At 39.3% G+C, this 16299-nt stretch overlaps 1 protein-coding gene across 5 annotated transcripts in view; it reads left to right on the forward strand.

Annotated features, from left to right (window-relative positions):
* Positions 1-16299, forward strand: part of Ctdp1 (CTD phosphatase subunit 1) — a 97399-nt gene that overhangs the window by 55475 nt on the left and 25625 nt on the right. For 3 of the 5 annotated variants that reach the window (XM_023700066.1, XM_023700068.1, XM_004640214.2), the window contains one exon: positions 4071-4233. The exons of 1 other annotated variant lie outside the window; for it this stretch is intronic. In XM_023700066.1, the coding sequence (XP_023555834.1) occupies positions 4071-4233 (163 nt within the window). Of the gene's footprint in view, positions 1-4070; positions 4234-4920; positions 5034-16299 lie in introns of all 5 variants that reach the window. One more of the 5 variants, XR_002817838.1, reaches the window with a different exon arrangement.

Genomic DNA, 16299 nt, shown 5'->3' on the forward strand with positions numbered 1-16299 from the left:
TTTTTGGTGGAACCGGGGATTGAACTCAGGCCCTTGCCTTTTCCTGGGAAGCACTTATTCCACTGAGCCATCTCCCCGGCCCCCCTTTCATTTTTAATATGATGAGAACTATAGGTTTTTATAGATGCTCTTTGTCAATGTGGGGAAGGACCTTTCTTCTCTGAGTTCTTTTTTTTTTAATCATTTATTTATTAGTTTGTTTATTTATTTGGTACAGAGTCTCACTATGCAGCTTGTACTCATAGTGATCCTCCTGTCTCAGTCTCCCCAGTGCTGGGACCATAGGTGCACGCCACCACTCCCAGCGGCTGGCATGGAGCACCTAAGGTTCTGGGGCTGGCACAGCATGCAGTACCAGTGATTGAATCCAGGTCCTGGTGCTTGCCAGGCAGGTGCTTAGATGACTGAGCTATCTCCCCAGCCTTCTTTGAGCTCTTATCACCAGTAAATTTGGATTTTTTAAATGATTATGTGTATTCACTGATACGGTAGTATATTTTTCTTTAGTCTGTTACTATGTATTACCTTGGGTTTTTTTGTTTTGTTTTGTTTTTTTAAATATTGACAGAGCCTTGCAGCCTTGAAATGAAGCCCACTAGGTTGTGGGACCTGGTAATCTTGATGTGTTTTGTGTTTTGACATCAGCCATCAGTGCGTGGATCTCATACTCTGCCTTGTCCTCGTCCAGTTTTCATGCTGGTATGATATGGGTTGTGCCATTTCCCTCCTCTTCCCTGGATGAGACTTCAGAGAACTGTTGCTACCCTTGAAGTGTTTGATAAAATTCTTTAGTGACACCATCTGGTGCTAGAGATTTCACTTTGAGAAGTTTAAAAATTACATCTTTGTTGGATTTGGTAGTGATGAGACTGTCCATGTCATCTGCTTCACACTGGGGTTTTGGCAGATGTGCTTGCTTGCTTTCTTAGGCTGTCTTCTTGTCTTCAGTCCCCTCCTTCATTCTGATACCAGGAACTGTGTCCTCTTTTCTGTCAGTCTTGTTGAAGGGTTGTCAGTTTTATTGACTTCTCTATTTTCTTGTTTCAACTTCATTGACTTCTGCTCCACATTGTGCTTGCTTTGGGTTTATTTATTGTAATTTAGGTTCTGTGATCACCCATAATTGAGCAAACCTCCTTCGAGCAAGATCGCTTGTCACAGTCCTGTGCCCTAGCACTGCTGTCCCAACAGGCTGTAGGCCCCCTCTCACTTCAGGCTCTGTCATACAACGTCAAGGTAGTTCCAATGGTGGCTCTCATTCTCTGTGTTTCCTTCAACTGAAGGTGTCATCTCCCCTTAATTCCTAATGGAAATTTTCCTGTTAGGAGAGTCTAGGTTGATAGGTTTTTTTTCTTTTAAGTTCATGGCAAGCACCCAGTCTTTCTCAACCTCCATGGATTTGATGAGAAACTGCTGCCTGTCCAGTCCTTTACCCCTGTACCGTAAGGCAGCTTTTCTGTCATTACAAGATAACCTTTTGTAATGAGAAGTCTGATTATGATGTGGATTTGAAGAGTCAGTTATGTTTGGGATTCACTCAGCTCTCAAATCAGAAGGTTTAACCCTTTTACCAAGTTTGGAATGTTTCCAGCAGTTGTTCATTGTTGCTTTCATGGAAGTTCAAATCTTTGCTATCTCACGTGTTCCCAAAGCTGTATTCTCAACAGCGCCGCTGGTGTAGTAGTATCATGCAAGATTCCCAAAGCTGTATTCTTGTTTTCCTCTCTAGATGAGTTCATTTGTATTTAGTAACATTCTAGTATTTCTCCATTTTGCTGTCAAGCCCATCCTTTCCATTCATTAAAAATATTTTTTTTAAGTTCTAAGATTTACATTTTTTAAAAAAATCATATTTCTTTGTTGAGACATTTAATCTATTTTAAGCATGTTTGTCATTGATTACTGAAGCATTTTTATCACGGATATTTTAAAATTTTTTTCAAATAACTTGATAATCTTGAAATTAGCCTCTGCTGATTATCTTTCTTATCAGTTTGAGATGTTCCTAGTTGCTTTATGACCAGTGACTTGGATTAAAACCTAGGCACTTTCTTATTATGTCAAGGGACACTGGATCTTATTTAATCTTTGTCTTTACTCATTCTTTGTGACTCCACTGTAGCAGCAGAAGTAAAGGCAGCTCCATATTCTGCAGGTAGTGGTGGAAGTACAGGATCCCCTTATGACATGACCTCTATTGACACCTGAGATTGGAGGCGGGGGCTGTCATTGTTTCTTGCTTGGGGGTCCACGTTACTACTGGAGGGTGATGAAAATTCTGGCTTCACTGGGCTGACTCTATCACCGTCACGCCCATGCAAGAAGAAGGAGGGATCGTGTCACTGCCCATAGAGCTGTACTTCAGGTTTCCCATGTTCTTCTCCTTGGCCTTCTCTTGAACCCACAGCGGGAGTATTGGTGAATTGAAATGGAGTGAAACCAGCTTTATCTGAAAGATCTTGAAGACATCATTGATTAATTCTTTTAACTATTCCAAATGAAAAATGTAATAAGAATGGCTGATTCTATACTTCTTTTCATCTGTCTCTGGGTTGACATTTGTCCCACTATGCTTTGTTCTCTTGGAGTAGTATAAGTGCAGGAAGAAATCTAGCCTTCCCCTGGTGTCACAGGAAGAGAAGTAACTTTGCAGATGCCCTCAGAGGGGATGGAGAGCCCTCATTTTGTGGATTGATCTGTAAAATTTTATAGGTAAAGAAAAAGCCAGTCCTCATGACCTGGTAGCCAGTCTACCTAAAGAGGTCTTGATGCTGCCAGACCCCATAGTAGCCATGAGTCTTAGCTTGGCCTCGGCTTCATGGGCCTTTGAAGATCAACTCTGTCCTGATCACTTTTGATAGAGAGGGCTTTCTTGTTTGGACATTTCAGTTGTTAAACTATTACCTTTTTTTAAAAAGAAACCATATATATTTGTGTTTATTAAGAAGAAACATAAGGTTTTTTTTGGGGGGGTTGTTTTTACATTTGTCTTTGGAGCAGTGAGTATTAGGAGCAGGGAGTAGGCCATATTGGTGTGGATGGATGACGTATACATTGTGTTAATTTTTGTGATGAAGTGAAATTTTATAAAGACAGAAATGTTGATATATGAAGTCTTTATTAAAAGTACATAACATTTTCAGATTTCTGGGACAATATCTGATCTTCATTATAACATTTGATTCACCTAATAATATTGCTTCTTTTTTTTTTTTTTTTTTTCTTGGCAGAACCAGGGATTGAACTCAGACCTTTGCACTTGCCAGAGATGCGCTTATTCTACTGAGCCATCTCCCCAGCCCTGCTTCTTAATTTTGTAACTTTGAATGAATGTCCCCATTTTTAGTTTTAAAGATGAGGGCTTTCTACCTTGTCTTTAGTGCCTGTAGTGGCCCAGAATTGATATATCTAGACCAAAGTACATATATAGTAAAAAAGTTTCAAATAGCATTGACATTTTAACAATAGGAAAATTGGTACAGCATAAGCATGTTGGTAGTTCTAGATCAGAAGCATCCTTGAAGTGGGTTTGGTCCTTGTTAGCTGATCTATTTCACTAATACTCAGTGAATATTTTAACATAGCTTTCTGCCTCTGCAAGGGTTAGTTCCACTCTTTGTCTCTTAAGTTACCATTGCATTTCTGAGATCTTTTATTGCCTGGACAGGATATAATGTTGCTTCTGTTTTGTTTTCTTTAATGTATTATGGTTCCCATGACTTTGCTTGAGGGTAAGTAATACTTCTAGGCAATTTCTCGGAGACATCGCTCTCTTTTTCCACTTGTTGTAAAGTGAATTGAGTCAGGCAGATGCCCCACAGACAGGGCTGTTTGTTGTGAAGGGAGGTGAATGTGAGTTTCCATGAGACCCCATAGCAGGCCCATGGAGGAGGCACAGTGTGCTGAACGTAGCAGAGATAGCAGGTGAGTGTCACCCACATAATGTCCTGTCTTTCTATGAGGACATTCTTCCTATGCGTGGCTCAGGTCAAGTGTAAGGGCTCTCGTGCAGAGGTGGAAACACGCAATCCTACTGCTTTCCTTATGTGGGACTATGACATTCCTTTCAGAGCTGTTCTGCCACATCAGCAACAGATGTTTGGTGAAGAGCTCCCCGATGCTCGAGATGGAGAGCAACCTGGCCCTGCCAGAAGAAAGCGCCAGCCCAGTATGTCAGAGACAATGCCGCTGTACACTCTTTGTAAGGAAGACTTAGAGAGTATGGACAAAGAGGTGAGCAAGCGCCGCGCAGGGCTCAGGCAGCGGGCAGCAGTACTCTGAGGGGTCCCGGAGGCTGCTGTGTACTGTGCATTGGAGGCAGAACTAAGATAATGTTTTCATGCACAAGTGTATGTTCTTAGAAGCTAGCACCCATGTCTTTCTTGAAATAGAGGTATAACACATTAAGTGATACAACCCCAGAGTTTGGTGTTAAGAACATTTTGACAGCTGGGCTTGGGGCTATGGTTGAGCTCTCACCCAGTTCACTTTCTTCTGAATTATCTGGGATAATATCTGGAGACAAGTGCAGTTGTCATGACAAGTTGAGATGCTTCTGCCATCCAGTGGGCAGAAGCAAGAGGAACACAGCACCTACAACGCACAGAATGCCCTGCAAGAGAATAATCTAAGAAGATCCATGGGGCTTATGTAGAGAAACCCTGGATTGCTGTGTTTTCAAGTGAACACAGATTTTTAAACACATGTACACACAAATTATGACTAGCAATTTATTTGGGAATGTAAGCAGAGTAAATTTTCAAATACTTGTGGGAATAATGATACTAGGATTCCATATCAACTTGAAATTAAGCCTAATTACAGTGGACATTTTTCATAGGACTGAAACAAAACTAAACGAAAATTAATTTGTAAGTCAATATTATTGTCTGTCTCCTGGCTTTTATTTTAAAACAACAGACCCACCATTGCATGACTTGATGCTCACGTGCAAAGCCTGCTCTGTGTGACTCCTGTGTCCCACGGCCTACATTCCTGTCACCACTCCTCTGGGGTCACTGGCCAGCCCTTTGGTAGGTTTCACACCTTCCAGTGCTTTTTCTGGCAAATTTCTATACAGTGTCATTCTTTGACAAAATGTATTGTCTGCGGGGTGTTTTGTGAGGGGTTGTCTATACAGTATTATTCTTAGACAGACTGCTTGAAAGGACCACTGCAGAAGATGGGACTTGTGTAAGTGTGCCCCAGTGGGCAGCATCTAAGTAGAGTGCATCCAGCCCTCTGGTGGACAGCAGCAAACCTTAACCAAACGCTTTGCTCCCTGCACACGCACAGCTAGCTGCAGCTATTCACCCAGCACCCTTGCACCAAGGTCAGGAATACTGTTTTTGTTGGATGTGCAACAGAGAGAATCAGAAGAAGAAAACAGTTTTTGTTGATTTTTAACAATAGCAGAAAAATGCACATAGTTATATTTAGGATAGACTCTCATCAGTAACTCAGATTTTTCCATCATCTTCAGATCATAGTTTGCCTTATAAGGATTAAACCCATTTTTAGGTTTGCTGAATTTCTTTCTGTGCCGTTTTTCTGTCTTTGAGTATCAGTTGTTTTTGTTTGATGAAAATATTTCTCTTTAAGAGTGCTCCTTGCCCACTGCTTTTTTGCCCCCAACCCAGATGGCTTGATCTAGGAATGGCATCTGTTTCCTCCTCAGTGTGGATGGGGAGGGAGGTGGTAGACCCTGATGTGCTCCAGTCTGGCCCCCACCACCATGCCAGTTTCCTTCCTGGTTGAGTCACAGCTCTGAATTTGCCTTCAGAAATAAAAAGTAACCTTAAACCTTAGATTTGGCACCTTAAGAAGTGTAATTGAAGAGAAAGGCTCCTGATGTGAGTATGTAACCTACAAGGTAGGACTCTGTTAGGCACCTTGAGGAGATTTCCCAAGTGGCACTCTTTGTGAGGTTTTTCATGATAGAAGTGGCAAGAAAAGAAGACAGGGTGGTATGATATTGCTGATTTAGGGATGACAAGGTTCCAGAGGACTGTGTAGCCTCTCAAAGCCAGGAGTGGTAGGAAGGGGATCCTGCCTAAGGACTCAGTCTGCTTACACAGCACCTTGATTTTAATCCTGTAAGACCCACTCTGGACTTCTGAGATGCAAAACTGGAAGATTGCACACTTGGTGAGGCAGCCTTGGGAAAGGTACACACAGCTTCTCTTTGCCACCGGTACTTGTTTGGCTTCTGGCTTCTGGCTTCTGGCTTCATTTATACTTGTTCCTATCCCAGGTAAATCTGTTTTCTCTCAGCTGTACTCTGTCCTCAGTGAGTCAGTTGCAGCTCCTGAGACTTCTTGACCACTTTGGGCACCTAAGAAACTTTCAGTGTGCCTTTACACCCTGCAGAAGAGGAGGGAAAGGCCTTAGAGGACCACATTCTACACCAGATAATAAGAGGACAGAAACTGGTTACACAGAAGCAGTCCATGCAGTGCCCTCTTGGGGACTTGATACATGTAGGTAACACAACTCAATATTTTCTCATCCCTTTCCTCCCCCCGTCTTCTATCTCTTGGTCTGAAAAAAAAAATTGATTTTGAAAAAATGCCCCTGTTCCCTATATATATCTTTTATCTTACTCTTTATGTTAGGTTTATCATTTAAGAAAAACCATACAATCTTTACACTTTTATGTTTGATTTCATTTATCTTTATGGTCTCAAGGTACAGGGTGTTTTCCTACAAATGACTCAGGTTTATCCTTCATGTCAGTAGTATTGCATTGTGTGTAAATATCACACTTTGTTTATTCATTCATCTGTTGATGGAAATAGTGGCCCCTTCTAAGATTCATGTATTATGAATTGTGCTGTTATAAACATCAGTTTGTACATATTACTGTAATATTATGTCTTTAACTCTTCCAGGAAGATACCTAGAAAGAGAACAGGTAGGTCGAAAGGAATTTCTAGCATTATTTTTTGATGATTCTGTATTCTGATTTCTATACTAGTTGTACTAGGTTACATTCCCAACAGTGTAGAAGAGTTCCTTTTTCCCTGCAGCCTAGCCAGCATTTGGTATTGATTTTTTTGAAGATAGCCAATTTTTCTAGAGTACAATGGAATATTTCAGTGTTTTAATTTTAATTTCTTGCCAGAGATATTGAACTTTTTTCTTTTGCCATTTGTACTGCTCTTGAGAAATGTTTTGTATCAGTTGCCCATTTTTTGATTGGGTCTTTCGGGCGGGGGGTTGTAATTTTTTTTTTTTAATTCTTTGTATATTGTAGATACTACTCATCTGTCTGAGGAATAGGTGAAAGTTTTTACCATTGTGTAGGTTGTGTCTTCACTCTTTGGGTTATGTTTTTGTTTCTTTGTTTTTAAGACAGGGTCTTGCTATGCAGTCCAGGCTGCCCTTGAACTCCCTACGTAGGCTAGGCAGACCCCAAACTTGCAGCGACCTCTTGTCTCACCCTCCAAAGTACTAAGATTACAGGTGTGCAGCAGCACATCTGACTGACTTATTCCTTTCCTGTGCAGAAGCTTTTTAATTTGATAAGATTGATTCATTGTACTTTTTCTTGTGCTATTAGAGTTCTGTTCAGAAAGTCTTTGCCTATGCTGGTGTTATCAAGTGTTTTATCTATTTTATCTTCTAGCAGGTTCTGTGTTAACATTTAGTTCTTCGACCCATTTTGATTTTAGTACATAGAGAGATTCTTGTGTTTAGATTCAATCTTCTATGGGAATAACCAGTTTCACTGATACCATTTGCTAAAGAGGCTGTCTTTCCCCCAGTGTATATATTTGGCTCTTTTGTGAAAGATCAGATGGTTGAATGTGTGTGAAGTTGTTTCTGCATCCTGTATTCTGTTCCAGTCATCTACATGTGTGCTTTTTGCCAATAATATGCTGAGGAGTTTTTTAAATCACTGTGCTCTGTAATACAACTTCAGTTATGAAATTATGATATCTCCTGTTTTGCTCATGTTACCTGGGATTGCTTTTGCTATTTTGGATCTCTTCTGGTTTCATATGAATTTTAAAGTTGTTTTTATAGTTTTGTGGAGAATCCTATAGATATTTTAATTGAGATTGCAATAAATCTGTGCATCAGTTTTGGAAGTATGGCTATTTTGAATATATTGATTCTACCTATCCAGGAACAGCAGTATCTTTCCATTATCTGATGTCCTCTTCAGTTTCCTTTTTCAGAGCATTTTAGTTTTCATTATAGAGATCTTTCACTTTCTTGTTTAGTCAATCTCAAGGTTTTTAATTTTCTTAGAAGTATTATGGATGGTGTTATTTTCCTAATTTTTTTCTGTTTTTATTTTTTTTTTAGTAAATTTATTATTAGTGTACAACGTTAGTGATTTTTGTGTGCTGATTTTGTACCCAGCTAAATTACTGAATTTGGTTATCAGTTCTAAAATCTTTCAGTGGAATTTTTTTGTGTCTTCTATGGAGAGCATAATATCATCTGCAAATAATGGTAATTTGATTCTTTTCATATATCCGTATATATACATCACTTCTATTTCCTTGTCTTACTTGATTGACCTGGCTGATATTCTTAGTACTGTGTTGAACAGGAGTGGAGATAGTGGACATTTTTGACTTGTGTATGACTGGGAAGAAAAGCTTTCAGCATTTCCCCCATGTGGTATCATGTTGGTAGTAGATTTGTCATAAAGTGGATTTTATCAGATTGCAATATTTTATACCTGTTTCCTTCAGACTCCTCATCATGAATGGATGTTGGAATTTGTCAAAGGCTTTTTCTGCATCTATTGCAATCATCTGTTTATGTGATTTGTGTGTTTATTGCTTGGTTGTTAAGTTCCCATCATAGGAAATACTGTTTTCCACCAATTAATTTGTAGCTTATGAATGGGGGGTGTTAAATGTGTTTCTTGTATATAGCATACTGTTGGATTTTGTTTCTTGATCCATTCTGCCAAACCGTATCTTGAATGGGGAGTTGAAACCATTCACATTGAGCACTTCTACTGAAAGTTAATTGATTTATTTCTGTCATTGCATTATTTTCGTCTTACTGATTCCCTTTCTTTCCCTTCTACTTAACTGCTCGACCTACCTAGTATATTCATTCTATTAGACCTTTCGATTTTGTTAACCTTGTCTCTTTCTAGGAGTTCCTTGAAAATTTTTTGGTGTGCTCACTTGGAGGTCATGAATGTCTTTAAGCACTCTTTTTCTGCTATTTGCTGTTTGTTTGTTTGTTTGTTTGTTTGTTTGTCAGCTAGCAGCTGTTTGATCTATTGTTAATGTTCTCTTGGTGTAGTTAAGGTATCTGTCAATAACTGGTCATCTGCAACAGCCCTATTGTCTAGTTCTGACACTGTCCTCAATCATTTCTGCCACCTGTGTTTTCAGCAAAAATTTTACTCTCCTGAATTTCTATGTGATACCTTCTCATGGACTCTAGTTCTTTGCTAAGCTGGACATTCATGCCTTCTGTCATTTTGTTTAGCACAGGTAGCTTTTTCTTAGTGTCTTCTTAATGATTTTATTACATCCATTATGTATTTACTTATATCATCTTTGAACTTGCTGAGTACTATATTAACCCCCCCCACTTCCTCCGTTATTCTTTCGTATAATTTGGTTGTGCCACTTCTAATTTCCTTCCCATCACTGCCCCATGGATCAGCTTTGGGAGAATGAGGAGTTTATGAAAGATTTTTTTTTTATTATTTTTTTTATTTTGCCCTCTTTGTTTGTTTTTTATGCTGAGGCATTCAGGTTGGTCATAGTGGAAAGCTTTGTTGCTTGAATAGGTATTGCTGTAGTTACTATCTGCTTTTTAGTGATATACTCTAGGCGTGATTAACTATAGGCCTTTGTCTTTCCAAAATCTAGTCACTTCTTCATTTGGGAGGGGACACTACATTGTAATTGGATTAGCACCCACCCAATTCTCTAGGAATGGGCCTATAGTTTTGTTAATGACATCACACATAGGCAATCCAAATACTGGTATACAGAGGAAACCAATTAATAGCAACAGCTCTGTCACTTTGGCTATAACAGTAAAATCAGCAATAGTAATGTTAAAAACAAACTGGATTTTGACATACCCTAAAAATCCATAATGTACCATCCTTAGCCATGGAAAAGAGATCTATAATTATAATATAAACACATAAACCAAATATTGACCTATAGTTTTTTGGTTTTGTTTTTTTTTTGTTTGTTTGTTTGTTTGTTTGTTTTTTTGGCAGAACTGGGGATTTAACTCAGGCCCTTGCACTTGCCAGGGAAGTGCTTAATTCTACTGAGCCATGTCCCCGGCCCCTTGACCTATAGTAAATAGCTACTGAATTGAATAGCTTTACCTCTAGGAACAATAGAATGTACTATTCATCAGTAATATCATGGAATTAACTGTATAAAGATTCATGAAGCTTAGTGGTTATATTAGTAAAGATAGAGGAGGGTAGGCAGCCAGAGAATGAAAGAAGTAACATTTGAAAAATTAATCAGTGGAAGATGAGGCAAAAGTGAGATTGAGGATTTTATTGAGGAGTAAAAGAAAATTAACAGTTGTTAGATAAAAGCAACAAAAGATAAGTCAGCAAAACAAAGAAAAAAATGAAAAGAAAAATGTTAGAAAGGGGGGGGGAAGGAGAACCAAAACCCCTCCAAAAATGATGAAAAAGAGAAAATTTTAAATTTGAATCCAAAAAATTTTTGCTGTTTTTTAATGAATGGCTTCTTTCTATAATTTACAGTCTTCAAATCCAATGATTTTCTCCACCTAGCCTGGAGGTTTATGATGTACTTAAACCATCCCACCCTTCACTCTATTCCTCCTTGTTGAGAGACTTCTCTGTCTGTGGCAGCTACTCAAGCTGAAGCATGTCCTTGTTCACACTGATAGAGGGGGAAAGGAAAGCTAGTCAGCTGTCTGGTCTCTGCTGAATATAGGTTATAGGGCAGGAGCTCAAGCAGACTATTGGACTTACTGTCAGGGCTTTGAGATCCAGCTTTCAGATCCACACTTCCTAGGTCTAGTTTCTTACTATGGAGGGCCACACTGGTGTCCCTTGTGGCCTGAGAGTAAATTTCTCAGGGATTCTGGATCTCCAGTGGTTGTTGCTGTGCAAGGGTAACACTGAAACTCTGTAGTTGTTTTTCCGCTCAGTTTTAAACAGCTACCACCTCACCCAAATGTTGCCTGATTAAACACACTGTGCTAGTGTGGCAGGCACTGTACTGGGTGTTATCTCCAACTCTATTTTTCCAGGAAGGAGTTACTTTTGGAGTAAATCCGCATCCTGTTTTTGTGGTTTACAATGGCTGTGGGCTTTTCTTGGGGCTGGTCCTGGCTGTAGAGACACACTGTCTCCTTGGTCCATTGAGCCTCTCAGATTTCCTTTTCTTCTTGGGCACTGGTTTCATCCACAGTTAGACTGGTCAGTTGGTCTATGCCTCTCTGCCACATGCCAACGAGAATGAAATATACAGTCAAATCAGATTTGGCAGATGGCTGCTGCAGCCCTTGCTGAGTTATTTTTAGCATGGTACCTAATGACCTAACCAGTCACCAGTGGTTAAACAGTTGGGACCAAGTGCTGTTGCCTCCCATCCCTAACCAAGTACTTCTGGGAGACTCATGGAGCTGTAATGAGACTGCTGTCCCACTTTTCTGCCTCCAGAAGATTCTGGGTTATAGTTCATCAACATGCAGTATGGACAGCAAACACCTGCATAATCCAAATGGTTCTTAGCCAAAGGCCCAAGTTTTAGGTTGGTTCAGTCTAAGCCTTTGGTGTCAACTCTAAAGTCTGGGGAGAGCCTTCAAGAAATGAGAACAGACCACCTGTGACTTTGGGTCTGTGTGAAATGCATACAGATAAGTATTGATGGTTCCTTGTGAAACTGCCTGGGGTTCCCATCTGCACCTAGCCACCCATTCATCATCCTGTGGTACTGACTGACTTCAAAAGAGATTAGTGTTGAAGGTTTAGAAGGAAATGATCATCTAACAGTGTGAGCATGTGGCATGCATTGCTGTACATCATTTCTCCTGGGACATTGGAAAAGTGGAGTGCATACGTTTAGAATTTTATTACGGTAGGCAGGGTCACTTTTTGAAATAGTTTTTTTATTTTTTTAATTCTTTTCAGTCTTATAAGAGTAAGAATTTAGACAGTGAAAATCCATGCCCAGATAAAAAGTAATACAATTTAAAATAAGGCTGCACACCAACCCTGGCAGCCTGTCAGTCAGTAGTACTGATTTTCTAAAGCTTCAGGGTCAGTAGGTAAGCCCTGTTGGGATGCTGCCTGGTTGAATCCACCTGGGTATTTATCTTACTCAAGACAAGGTACATCTTTTTTTGTCCATCCTACCCCTGCCCATGTTCTGGGGATTGAACCCAGGGGCATTCTACTAGTGAGCTACATCACAACCCTTTCAACTTTTTTATTCTGAGACAGTCCCGCTAAGTTTTCCAGGCAGAACTCAAAACTCTGAATCTTCCTTCCTCAGACTTCCTCAGTGCTAGAATTAGAGGCATGTCCACCAAACCTGGCTCAACAAGGTGCATTTTGATTGTAGCAGACAGCCACGTTTCTGCATAGCAGAGTGATAGTTGCTCTCTTTACATTCTTACACCTTGGACTTTCATAACATTGTAGAGTAGATACAAGTTTGCTTTTGTTATTTGAAATTATAATTCTAAATAATCTGAGGTATGGTTACATAAACACAGTAGAGTCTCATATTTACATTCTGCATTTGAAAATCGGCCTACTCATTAAAATGTATTGATAATCTTAAAACTGCCATATTTTTACAGATATACACAGAGCAGTGAACATTTGGGGCCACCACCACTCAACATTCCCAGCTGAGGCCAGCAAGGCAGCACTTTCTCCTTAGCTCATTAGCTTACATTATAGATGTGTCCTTTCCATGGTGTGTTGATATATATATATATACCAACACACCAAAACTAGATTTCTAGTTTGGTATATATATATATTTATATCAACAGCATATGTATATATGCTTGTCCCATTGGGCACCTTGTACCACTCTGAATAATGCTGTTCCTTTTCTCCTAAATCCTTACCAGCATTCATTATTTGTGTCCCTTTTTTGTATGAGAAATTGAACTCAGACCTTGTACTTGGCAGGCAGGGACTTGTGCCACTGAGCTATATCCCCATCCCTGTTTGTGTTTTTGATGATAGTCATTCTGATTAGAGTAGGATGGAGTCTCAGTTGTTTTGATTTGTATTTTCTAATGACTAAAGGTATAAAACTTTTTTTATGTATTTATTTGCTATTTGTTCTTTTTTGGAGAATTATTTTGGTTCCTTTGCCTGGTTTTTGTTTAGGTCATTTGTTTTGTGGTTTTTGGTTTTTTTTTTTTCCTCATATAGTCTATATATTAATCATCTATTAGAGGAAGAGCTAGCAAAATTATTTTTTCCATTTTGTACATTTTTGTTTGTACTCTTTAAGTTTTTCCTTTGTTACACCAAAGCATTTTTTTAAATATGATGCAATCTCATTTGTTGATGCTTGATATTATTTTTTATGATATTGAGGATCTATTCAGGAAGTCTTCTTGTGCTTTAGCTTCACGTTTTTTCTCCTAGTTTATCTTCTAGCAGTTTTAGTTTCTGTTTTTATCTCTAGGTCTTTGGATCTTTTTGTTTAATTTTATTTATTTATTTTATTTATTTTTGTGGCCAGGGATTGAACTTAGGACCTTGCACTTGCCAGGCAGGCACTTCTTCTACTGAGTTATCTCCCTAGCCCCTTAATTTTAGTATATAGGGTGAGTAATAGAAATCTAGTTTCAGTCCTCTGTATGTAAATAATAAGCTTTCTAAGCAACATTTGTTAAAGAGGCTGCTTTTAATTTTATTTTGAAGAGTAAAAACAAGCAAAAGGAAAAAAGAAACAGGGTAACATACAACAACATATATGTTATAGATTTTCAAAACAGGAATAGCTAATTAATGGTGGCTGTTGTATTATCTTTATCACCACATCTGTTGAAGAGGCTGCTTTTTATGTGTCTTCTAGTCTGTTTTTATGCCGATACCTTGTCATTTTTTTACTGTAGCTTTGTGGTGTAACTTGTGATGCTTTTTTTTCCTTAGGATTCCTGTGGCTCTTCTGGGTCTCTTCTGGTTCCATATAAATTTTAGAATTGTCTCTTTTACTTCTATAGGAGAATATTATTGGTATTTTAATAGGAATTGCATTAAATTTGTAGATCACATTTAATATGCCCATTTTCATGACATTAGTTCTTTAAAATTAAGTAAAAACAAGAGATGTCTTTCCACATTGTAATGTCCTTTTCAATTTTTCTTCAGAATTTAGCTTGGTTAAGTTGACTCCTGGTTTCAGGGTGGGAAGGTTGTTTACTTGTATGTTGGTGTGTGTTTTTGAAGTCGTTAACTAAGTCATCACCAAGCTGTTAGAGTAGAGAAAGTTCCCCAGGACATAAGCAAGCAGCTCACAATAAAAGGGATTTTACTGTTCCTCAAAACTTAGTGATGGTCACATATAACCAGTAGCTTCCTTACAGCCAGACCAAGGGAAGATACATCAACTGGCCATTGTTAGTGCTTCTTCAGCTCTTGTAGAAGGTACAATGTGGCATCTTGGGAACAGCTTCCCCATCGTGCTGGGTTACATCAAGATCCACACAGACTCTGTTGCAGACTCTTGAATTCTAAGTCAGTGGCCGCTCCATCCTTCATAGATTCTGTGCATTTGAAAAAAAGGCAAAAAAGGAGTTCCATGTGGGGAGCACAGGCACGTACTGCTAGGTCTCAGGACATGCAGTGTCTTGTCACATGTGTCCCAGAGGCTGGGCTCAGACCAGCCATCTCAGGAACCACGAATAGTGAGGGGATGTATCCCTTTACAGGCATAAGTGAGCTGCCTTACCTGTCTTGTCCTGCTGAGTGCCTCACTGCATCTGTGAGCCCCTTCCTATTATTTAATTACCTCAGATTGTTTAAAATAATGGTTCCTAATCTTCAGGCATTTGTCATGCCAGTGAACACTGCATAACCCTAGTTATATGGAAACAGGACAGGAGCACCTGCTAAATTGGAAGAGCTATCAGCCCTAACAAGCAAGGATGGGGATTATTTGCCTTTTGCAACTATTTGTGGTTTATCTCTACACCAACCAATTTAAGAACCCATGACATATATTCTATATTAATTTACCAGTAGATTTTCTTTCTGTTGAATATTAAAGCATCTTTTGCAAGAGTTGCATTTTCAGGGGGTATTCTGCTGGAAACATATATTTTAAATATGGTGAAGTTTCAGGAGCCAGAGTCATGGGTCACTTGTCTGACTTCATTGTTCTCTTTTCATTATCTGTGTTCCAGGTTCCAGTAATAGGGGTCCTGGAATACACAAGATGGTCACTTTATAATTGTTTGCTCCTGTAGCTGTCCTAGGGCCCCAGCAGGAGAACAACATAGACTTTGACTCTGGTCTATGGGCGATGATCAGTCTTCAGGGTGATTTTCGTTCCTCTTAGCCATCTCATAGCACCTGAACAGCCCCTTTTAGGTCTGCTGCAGACTCATTGTTAAAACATGGTTTGGGAAGCACTTCTGGCCTTTTTCTTTGTAGAGCCTTATTGTCCCTACTATGAACCAGGCAGCATAAAGCACTCCACATCCTTGAAAGGCTCAGAAGTTCTGCAAGCAAATCTTTTAATCTCCTACTTCCTTTTTTTCAGGAATTATAAAATATAAGTGAGTCTAGTGAAGATCACCTTTGTCCTATGTACACACAGAAACATTTTTCCAATGGATGGTAAGGACAGATATAGATAGCTGTGGCACCAGTCACAGATCAGGCTGACTTCATGTATGTCAGCTTCATGCCCCCATCCATGTCATCAGTTCCTCTAATTTCAGCAAAATGGCATCTACTCCCATAGTTAGTAAGATGAATTTGATTTTGGTTTGTTCTTTTGAGACAATCTCAATAACTAGTGCAGTCTGGCCTTAAATTCGTTGCGATACTCCTGCCTTAGCCTGTTGAGTGCTGGGATTACAGGTGTGCACCACAGTACCCAGCTTTAAGATTGATTCTTTATTTATTTATTTTGTATTTAGTACAGGGTCTCACTACACAGATCAGACTCACAGTGATTCTCCTGTTTTCAGCCTCCCAAGAGCTTAAGATTGCTTCTTGATTTGCTTTTTAAGGGATTAGAGATCATTCCTAGGCCCTCATGCTTGCTAGTTATACAGTGTGCCACTTAACTAAACCCAAGCCCTGATGATTGGTTTGGCAGTTTTTTG

This window comes from Octodon degus, unplaced genomic scaffold (genome assembly GCF_000260255.1).
Source record: "Octodon degus isolate 3935 unplaced genomic scaffold, OctDeg1.0 scaffold00120, whole genome shotgun sequence".
NCBI lineage: Eukaryota > Metazoa > Chordata > Mammalia > Rodentia > Octodontidae > Octodon > Octodon degus.